Source organism: Stomoxys calcitrans, chromosome 2 (assembly GCF_963082655.1).
Source record: "Stomoxys calcitrans chromosome 2, idStoCalc2.1, whole genome shotgun sequence".
Lineage (NCBI taxonomy): Eukaryota > Metazoa > Arthropoda > Insecta > Diptera > Muscidae > Stomoxys > Stomoxys calcitrans.
The window spans coordinates 173,909,980-173,920,225 of record NC_081553.1 but is presented as its reverse complement, the minus strand read 5'-3'; the positions used below and the strand labels follow the sequence as shown (position 1 = coordinate 173,920,225).

The 10,246-nt window shown below is 38.5% G+C and overlaps 1 protein-coding gene across 1 annotated transcript; it reads left to right on the top strand.

The window, feature by feature from the left end:
* Positions 1–182: 182 nt before the first annotated feature.
* LOC106087288 (uncharacterized) lies at positions 183–9,761 on the top strand. The gene is made up of 4 exons (XM_013252279.2): positions 183–357; positions 5,503–5,996; positions 6,078–6,444; positions 9,565–9,761. The coding sequence occupies exons 1-4, from the start codon at positions 183–185 to the stop codon at positions 9,759–9,761; spliced, it is 1,233 nt and encodes a 410-aa protein (XP_013107733.2).
* The last annotated feature ends 485 nt before the right edge of the window (positions 9,762–10,246 follow it).

The following is a 10,246-nucleotide window of genomic DNA, read 5'->3' as shown; positions in this document are numbered from 1 at the left end:
AAATAATGTTGGTATAGTAAAATTTTAGACAGATAAGGAGAGAATTTGGTGAGAAACAAATTAATGATAACCGTTTTATTTTCTTTTTGTATATAAACACCTTGTATATTGTAGAACAGGTTTAGTTATTCGGATAGTTTCTTACCAGTAGGTATCAAGAAATCAATAAAATACTCAACATTATGAGTAGCCATACAGTACCCGAATGGTTGACCGCAGATCTCTTTGTGAGTGTTTTGGAGAAAAATGTTGAGGGCTTTGCAAAGATCATCAAATTTTCTGCTGAGACTCCATTTGCTGCCGGAGAAAACTTTCTCTCGGTGTTATGGGCTATCGAAATCGAAGTGGCTATCAATGGTAAGTTCAACAACAAGCAAAATGCCGAATCTTAAGCGGTTAACTCACCACCATAAATCCCTTGCAAAACTCACGTTAGATAGAATTTATTATACCCACCACCGAAGGATGGGGGAATATTCATTTTGTCATTCCGTTAGTAACACATCGCAATATTCATTTCCGACCCTATAAAGTGTATATATTCTTGATCAGCGTAGAAATCTAAGACGATCTTGCCATGTCCGTCCGTCTTTCCGTCTCTGTTGTTGAAATCACGCTACAGTCTTTAAAAATGGAAATATTGAGCTGAAATTTTGCACAGATTCTTTTTTTTTTTTGTCCATAAGTAGGTTGAGTTCGAAGATGGGCTATATCGGACTATATCTTGATATAGACCCCATATAGACCGATCCGCCGATTTAGGGTCTTAGGCCCATAAAAGCCATATTTATTAAACGATTTTGATGAAGTTTGGGACAGAGAGTTGTATTAGGCCCTCCGATATCTTTCTTCACTTTGGCCCAGATCGGTCCAGATTTGGATATAGCTGTCATATAGACCAATCTCTCGATTTAAGGTTTTGAGCCCATAAAAGGCCTATTTATTGTCTGAAGTCGTCGAAATTTGATACAGTGAGTTGAGTTAAGCTCTTCGACTTACTTCTGAAATATGGCTCAGATCGGTTCAGATTTGGATATAGCTGCCATATACACTAATCTCTCGATTTACGGTTTTAGGCCCATAAAAGGCACATTTATTGTCCGATGTCGCCAAAATTAGAGACAGTGAGTTGCGTTAGGCCCTTCAACATTATTCTTGAATTTGGCCCAGATCGATCCAGATTTGAATATAGCTGGCATGTAGACCGATCTCTCGATTAAAGGTTTTGAGCCCATAAAAGGCGCATTTATTGTCTGATTTCACAGAAATTTGGGACAGTGAGTTGTGTAAGGCCCTTCGACATTATTCTTCAGTTTGGCTCAGATCGGTCCAGATTTCGATCTGAGCCAAATTGAAATTTCACTGAAATTTAACACAGTGACTTATGTTGACTTTTCGACTTCCTTGTCGTATATGGTTCAGATCGGTGAATAGACTGATTTAAAGTTTATACAATATTTAGATATGGCTACTAAAAAGACCAATATTTTATTATACACATTTGAACAATGACTTCTACTTATTAGTGTTTGGTCCAAATCGGAACATATTTCGATATAGCTGCTATGGGGCAAAGGGTAAGTATTTTTCACCGGATTTTGACGAAAGGTGGTTTACACATATACCCGGAGTGGTGGGTGTCCAAAGTTTGGCCCGGCCGAACTTACGCCTTTTTACTTGTTATAGAATTATTAAGAACAACCCGCGTAAGATTGTTAAATGAAAAATCGCTAGCATCATCTTAAGGTGCTGGTCGAAATCGCCTCTGCAGGGTAAAAGATCTTTATTGTGGGAAGTGATGATAATGGACTTCACCAGACAGGAAAAGTTGGGATATCAACGAAAGGGGTGAGCTGCTTATCGCTTATATTTTAAGTTGCAATCTTGCAATTTGTAAGAAAGGAAATAAAGTGGTCTTTATTACTAGGAATATGCAGGATGTTTCCTTTGTGTCAGTGAATACCAGCAGAAGGATATGTGACTGACAAGTGTTGGATGATTACAGTTTCTCTGATCATGATTACAATAGCTTAGCCTCGGAGAAATGACTGCAAAAGGAATTAAGACTATACTCTTTACATCTGAAAAGGAAGTAAAAACTCCGGAAGACATTGATAAAGTGGCTAAGTGGATCACGAACGCCTCGCATGTCCTAGATCCAAACTAAGGGGCAAACAGCGACTGTCATGGAGGAACCAACAAATGATTGGATTGAGGAATGGCTTCAGAAAACTCTTTAACGGGGCGAAAAACACATGGGCACCACACGATTATGATGTCTATAAGGCTGAACTAAGAAAATAAAAAAAGACTCAGAAGAAATCCTGGGTGGAATTTTGCAGCTCAGTGGAGGATACATCTGAGGCCTTTAGGCTAAGGAAGACCCTATCCTCGAAACCTATAAGAAGAATGTCCTATCCTCGAAACCTATAAGAACCACTCGTTGGGCATATTTTCCGAGAAACTCTGGAACGGAAAACGTTGCGCCAACGATTGTTGGTGAAATGGTGTTGAAAAGAGGGTGCGTATACCAGTAATCGGCTTTTTGTGCACTCTAAATACTAAAAAGTAACCTAACTGCCGGTATCTGTTAGACGCAGAGGTCTTGCCATGTCATAGGAAATGCTTCAACGTCTCATCATCTTCCCCGCATGCCCTACACATGCTATCATAAGTGAGCTGGTAGTCTTATGGGTCCCGTTATAATATCGAAAGCTATACTGAAATCCTTTTTACTTCACTTTAGTTATAGCCTCGTCTTCTCACAATCCGGATCTTCTGATAGGATTTTTGCCATCCTACCGACCATTTCGCCTTCGCCGCCCACGCCCCTTAACTCGGACTGCGTCGACCCGAAAGACTTCGGGTTAATCAAGTTTATTGACGGCAGTTCATTCCCAGTTACTCCGCTATGGCCCGGCACCCAAACGATGCGGATCGCGCCATCCTCAGAGAAGGCGTTAATCTCCTTCTTACATTTCAAGACCGTTTGTGATCTAACCGTCCTGGTTGTTATTGCCCTTATAGCCTTTTTACTGTCCGTTAAGATGTTCATACTCGACGTCCTCGCGTTAACACCACACCACCACACGCATTACGTGATCGCCCGGATCTCCGCCTGCAGGATCGTATTATGGTCAGGCAGTCTAAAACAGATCTCAGACTCTGAGTTCTCAATGTGGACGGAAGCAGCACTGTCTTGGATTGACGGAACCTTAGTATTGTCATCTGGAAGATAATTTTACATGGTTTAATTTAAGGTTAAACAAAGCGCGGCTTGTGACCACTCTAGAATTATGTGGCTGTCGCTGGTTAGAAAAGACGTCTCAGTCGTTGTGCCCGTCATGACAATTCACTTTCTGATCGGAAAACATGCTGATAGACTGAAGGCTGCAAGTAACGAATTCTGCAGAAGCTGTGACGACGTCGAGGAAGAAGAGACTATAGAACATCTGCTGTGTGCGTGTGTCCCGTACTGGCAAGCAAAAGAAGATTCACATTAGGTTTTCATTTCTTTTAGAACTTGTCTGAATTAGCGAGTGTGAACATCCGCAAGTTGTTCGGATTTTTAAGGCGATTTGGCTTGTTACAGTGTAGGAATTAGAAGGCATCTTCCCTCTCCTGTTTCTGTGGTATGTCAAAAGACGAAAACGCCTGAGTGAGTCTGATCGCAGACTGTCACTTAAATCTAATCTAAACTAAACCAAACCTTGGCGAATATGCAAATCATTGACCCGACTAAACTTTTTGACCTAATAGAGTATATAGACATAAATTATTGGTCCTCCTTACATTTCAAGAGGATTAAGCAATATTCGCCTGTCTATTGAAACCACGCTGGCGTGTTTATGTAGATAATGAGGTGAAGCTTTGATCACATTTTTTTTCCATAGGCAAGTAGGTTCGAAGATGGGCTATATCGGTAAATGTGTGGTGTGCAATATGCAATATGCAACAGTAACCGTAATTTCAGCCTGACCAGGGGCCTCATCAGACTGCTTTTCTACTGAAAAATTCAAACTTCCACCTACTCACTAATTAGTGAGCAGTACAATGGTAGAAGCATTCCTTTCGAATATAACGTTGGTTCTTATTGGTAAACTTTTTCTTATGATGCAGTAAGACCCAACCTTTCATTCGAAAGCATGATTTTACCACTAAATAGCTCACTAATTAGAGAGTAGGTGGAAGCTTGTAATGTTTCAGTGGCAAAGCTGTCTGATGAGGCCCCCGGTCAGGCCGAAAGCACGGTTACAGTAGCTTGCCCACACCACACCACATTTTGCCTTGAATTTTAAAGGGTTTTTGTCCTTTTGCTTTTCTATTCGAAATAGAACAAATAAAAGCGTGCTAAGTTAGGCTAGGCCTAATCTTATATAGCTTCCACCATGGATCGCATTTGTCAAGTTCTTTGCTCGGTATCTCTATATAGGCAAACAAAGGATAACGGATAAAATTGGCCATGCTATTAAAGCTATATCAGGTTACGGACCGATTCTGGCAATACTTCGCTTGGATGATATTGGAAGTCATTGAGCAAAATTTCTGCCAAATCGGATAAGAACCGCGAGATCGGTTAATATGATAGCTATATCGGGGTTTAAACTGATTTAGACACCAATTGGCATAGTTGTTGGAAGACGAAACAAAAAACTTCATGCAAAATTTCAGCTTAATCGGATAATAATTGAGAGTCAAGATCCCAGATCGGCTTATATGAAATAGAACATATTTGACATATTTGTTGGAAGTCTTAAAAAAATCACCTCACGAAAAATGCAGCCACATCAGATGAGAATAGCGCACTGTTAAGGCTCAAGAAGCCAAGATCAGAGATCGGTTTATATGGCAGCTATGTCAGTTTTGAACCGATTTTGACTATACTTAGCACAGTTGTTGAAAGTTAAAGCAAAACACTTGATGCAACATTTCAGCCAAATTGGATAAGAAATGCGTCCTCTAGAGGCTCAAGAAGTCCTTATCCAAGATCGAAATATATGGCAGCTATATCAGGTTATGGACCGATTTAAAGCATACTTGGCATAGTTGTTGAAGTCATAACATAACACGTCGTGGAAAATTTCAGTCAAATCAGATAGGAATTGTCTCACTCTAGACGCCCAAGAAGTCCTTATCCAAGATCGGTATATATGGCATCTATACCAGTACATGGACCGATTTGGCCCATTTACAATCCCAAACGACCTGCAACAATAAGAAGTAATTGTGCAAAAATTTCAAGCGCCTTGCTTAACTTCTTTTGTTAGGTCTTGGATCAATATTGCGAAGAGGTACAAACGGAATGACGAAATTTGTATACCACCATCCTATGGCGGAGGGTATAAAAAAAAACTCATTCGTCTAAGCTGAATCTAAAAACAAAATGAAATACGAGTATAGATATAACCGTAGTGGTGGGTATCCAATGGGCCGTATATTGGTCGAGTTTTATATGTTTTTAAGTTTTTTGGTATTATACATGCTTATTGTTTAATTTCTTAGATGGCTCCACCAAAGTCGTGAAATACATGTTGAAAGTACCTCCAACCTCACAGCAAGCAATGCAAGTGATCAATATGTTAAATATGTTCGATCGTGAAAAAATCATTTACTATGAACTGTTTCCTGCATTTGATGAAATGTATCGCAAAGCTGGAAAAACTACCAGAATTGCACCAAAATCATTTACATTGGATAAAGATTTGGGATTCGAAGTCGTACTCATGGAAGATGTACGAAGTGAAGGCTTCAAGAATATGAACCGTCTGGTAGGTCTTGATATGGAACATACAAAGTGTGCTCTGGAAAAGTTGGCCCAATTTCATGCTGCTTCTGCTACTTATATAGCTGAGAAAGGATCATTGCCTCAAATATTTATGGAGCCTATACTGAAAGAAGGCATTCTGCAGGCGTTTGTCAAAGCCCAAGAACCCCAAGAGAAATTGCTACTGGAATGCTTACCTTTGTATAAGGCAGAACATTTGAAGGAGAAAATGGTAAGTTTCGGACAATTAATAGTTTAAAAAAAAAAAAAAACATTATAAGTTAAAAGATAATTCTTAAATTTTCTTCCCTAGACAAGCTATCAGCCCAAATATGTGCATGAAATGGTTAAGGCAGAAAAGCGAAATCTAGAAGATTTTAATGTTTTAAGTCATGGTGATTGTTGGTTGAATAATATAATGTTCCAACATGATGAGAAGGGAAAAGTCCTCAACACTTTATTGGTTGACTTTCAGGCTGGTCGCATAACTTCGCCCGCTATGGATTTGACTTATTTCCTTATAGGCTCTACTTGCATAGAGAACAAAATCAAATATTTTGATTATTATGTGCAATACTATCATCAACATTTGCTCGAGAATTTGAAGATCTTAAATTATCCAAAGAAAATGGCAACTTTGAGAGAGGTACACATCTGGATGTATGATTTCAGCTTTATGGGTAAGTGTAAACTAAACTCAAGTTGGAATGGAAACAAGTAAAAAAGCGCCAAGTGTGGTATGATCAAAGTTTGCAACCTGCCATCATATAAAATCTTCAAATCCTGTGGGAGTTTTTAATATACTTATCTAATAATTTTGTTTGTGAAGCCCCGAAATATTGGTCTAAGACCCTATGAAGTATATCGATGACTTGATATTATTAGCGGTGATTTGGAGATGTTGGAAACCACACACCGGTTCTGATTGGTTTTAACTTGGCAAAATCCACTGTTATCTTGGTCTTCCTTCATCCAAAATGTGGACACACATTTTGGATGAAGTTGCTGAGAGTCATAACAAAACACTATATACAAAATTTGTGCCAAATCGGATCAAATCGGGAGATCGGTTTATATGGGAGCTATATCATGTTCTTGGCCGTTTTGAACCGTACTTGAAACAGTTGTTGGGAGTCATAACAGAACACCATGTACAAAATTTCAGCCAAATCGTATGAAAATTGTGGCTTCCAGATGCTCAAGAAGTCAAATCGGGAGATCGGATTATATTAGATCTATATCAGGTTATACACATATTTAAACCGTACTAGGCACAGCAGTTAAAAGTCAAAATAGAACACTATGTGCAAAATGTCAGCCAAATCGGACAAAAATTGGGGCTTTCTGGGGTTTAGGAAGTCAAATCGGGAGATCGGTTTATATGAGAGCTATATCAGGTTCTTGGCCGATTTCAACCGTACTTGGCATAGTTGTTGGAAGTCATAACAGAACACTATATGCAAAATTTCAGCCAAATAGGACAAAACAAGTCAGTATAGACATAGCAATACCTGTACTGCAATTGTTCTATGCGCTCAATAAGTCAAATTGGGAGATCGGTATAAATGTGAGCTATATCCAAATCTGAACCGATATGACCCATTTGCAATTTCAAGCGGCTAAATCCACACATTCGACCGCTATGAGCTCCTATAGGGCGCAATTCCCATCCGATTTCGCTGAAATTTTGCACAAAGACTGTTACTATGGTCTCGCAAACCAAGTATGGTCCGAACCGGTTCATAATCTGATATGGCTCCCATAGCATGACAATATTTATCCGTTATCCTTTATTTGCCTATAAAGATATATCGGCTAAAATATTTGACAAATGGGATCCATGGTTGAGAGTATATAAGATTCGGCTCGGCCCAACTTAGCACTCTTTTATTTTTCTTCGGACAGTTCGGTAGGAATTCTGAACGATTTCTTTACTCTCTGTTGGATGTTTTTATTTTTTTTTGTGCTTGCTTTTCACATATTTATTTGTTTAAACCGTTAGGAATTTTTATTCCGACAGTTCTGAAGAAATTCGGAGCGAATTGTGCACTCTGTGTCGGATTCCCTTTGTCTTTTTGTTGTGCTTACTTTGTTTTGCACATTTTTTTACCGTTAGAAATTTTTTCCCGACTGTTCGGAAGGAATTCTGAACGATGTCTGAACTCGTTGTCGACTGTTTTTATCTTTTTTGTGCTTGCTTTTGCATATTCTTAGTGAACCGTTGGAAGCCACCGTAGCGCAGAGGTTACCGTACCCTCCTATGAAGCTGAACGCAAGGGTTCGAATCCTGGCGAGAAAATCAGAAAAAAATTTTCAGTCGTTATTATTCTATGCCGGTGACATTTATGAGGTACTATGCTATGTAAAAACTTCTCCCCGTTCCGTTTCGGCTATAAAAAGGATATATGTACATAATGGAATGTTCAAGGGTAAATTTGCTATTTGAACCGCCGGAAAACTCATACGAATTCTTTCAGAATTCGATAAGACAAGTCGTAATGTACATCCTAGTTCTACAAATTTTTATTCCAGAATTCGGTCAGAAATCGATAAGAAAAGTCAAAAAAAAAAAAAAACATCCGTTTCTATCCAGACTCTACATCAGAATTCGGTCAGAACTCTAAACGACAATTCTAAATTCTTTTCCGAATTTCTCGCAATTTTTGTTCAGAATCCTGTCTGAATTCTGTGCGATATGACGGCAAAAACATCAGATTTCCCTCCGACATTTCGTTCCGAAGTCGTATCAACCACTCCATACATTTTTCGCTAAGAATTCGGACAAACTTCGGATCTAAATTCGGATGAATATTCCGACTTTTGTATAGACTTCTGACCGAATACTGAACGTTTTGTTTACTGGGGAGACAATACGGAATATGCCAACTACAGAGGAACAAGTCTACTCCCGACCCCATACAAGATACTCTCGTGTATACTATGTAAAAGACTATAAGCGAAAGTAAAAGAAATATTGGGTTGGCCAAAAAGTAATTGCGGATTTTTCATATAGTCGGCGTTGACAAATTTTCTCACAGCTTGTGACTCTGTAATTGCATTCTTTCTTCTGTCAGTTATCAGCTGTTACTTTTAGCTTGCTTTAGAAATAAAGTGTAAAAAAAGTATATTTGATTAAAGTTCATTCTAAGTTCTATTAAAAATGCATTTACGTACTTTTAAAAAATCCGCAATTACTTTTTGGGCAACCCAATAATTTGGCACTATCAATGCGGCTTTAGACCATAGACCAGATATTCACACTGCGCCAAATCCTGGAAAAGATCCGAGAAGGACAAATCAACACCTATCATCTCTTCGTTGACTATAAATTCGTGAGATACTATGCCATGTTGAAACTTCTCCCCAAAGAGGTGTCGCACAGCAAAACTCTGTTCGGACTCGGCTATGAAAAGGGTTATCATTGAGCTTAAACTTGAATCGGACAGCAGAGATTGATATGTGCTAAGTTTCCCCCTGTTCGTTAATGAAACAACGTGAATGATTAAAAAATTAAAATTCTCCTCTTTTGGCGTTGGGTTTAGTTGGTATAAATTTTTTTTAAATGCGGTTATTTGTTAATGTAACAATTTCGAAAATACTTTAAAGAGAAGGGATAATCAAACTGCGGTTTAGTACTGGTGATACGGATTACTTAAGAATTTCATCCCTGAATGTCCTTTGACTTGTGTTTCTTATAAGAACGTCTATAGAGAGATCTTCATTGTTTTGTTCTTTAATTTTTATCCTGGGAAATCAATTTTGTCACCTGTACTAATTTATGACATTTCTTATAATTACAGCCTATACGTCTATACTGAAAAGCCTTCCAGTATTTCTATTGGATCCGTCAGCGACTGCCGATATTAATATTGACAATATGATGGGTGAAAAATCTGATGGTGGTGCTATGCAAAATGCTATGTACACTGGCAAAAGCTATTGTCAACATATGGAGCAGATTCTGCCATGGATGGCAAACAGAGGGTACTTTGGTTGAAAACTCTTCTTGCTTAATCTAAGTGTTTGTAGTTATAATGTTAAAAGGCTGAAATGCCGTTTGAGTTTGGCAGAAACCCTTAATAGAAAATAAAAAAATATTTTTCTTCATAGTTTTTTGAAAAAGGTTCTTCTTTTTAGCCAAAAAAAAAATCCAAAAAACAAAAACCATTGATCTAAACTGGACAAATATCTAATATGATATCATTAAAGAATTTTGAGACCAAAATAAATAAGCGCAAACCAAATATAGGCTAGGTTAGGTTGACAAGACAACATGTTCTCCGAACCTGTTGTATTATCCTTTCCTTGCACTTTTTCTCCATAGCAGTCCACCAAAACACTGAGGCGTAAGTAAGTATTGGTCTTATCAAGCTTCTATAGAGCCAGTGGACTATCCTCGGATTCAGGCTCCACTTCGAGTTTACGGCCCGTCTACATGCCCAACATCTGTGAGTCTTCTCAGTACGCTCCTGAATGTGACAC

What these genes read in the sequence shown, in the direction of transcription:
- LOC106087288 (XM_013252279.2), top strand. Translation starts at nt 183, where the DNA reads ATGAGTAGCCATACAGTACCCGAATGGTTGACCGCAGATCTCTTTGTG. An exon ending in AATCGAAGTGGCTATCAATG is followed by an intron (nt 358 to 5,502) that starts GTAAGTTCAACA and finishes TTAATTTCTTAG; the next exon opens with ATGGCTCCACCAAAGTCGTG. An exon ending in GTATGATTTCAGCTTTATGG is followed by an intron (nt 6,445 to 9,564) that starts GTAAGTGTAAAC and finishes TTATAATTACAG; the next exon opens with CCTATACGTCTATACTGAAA.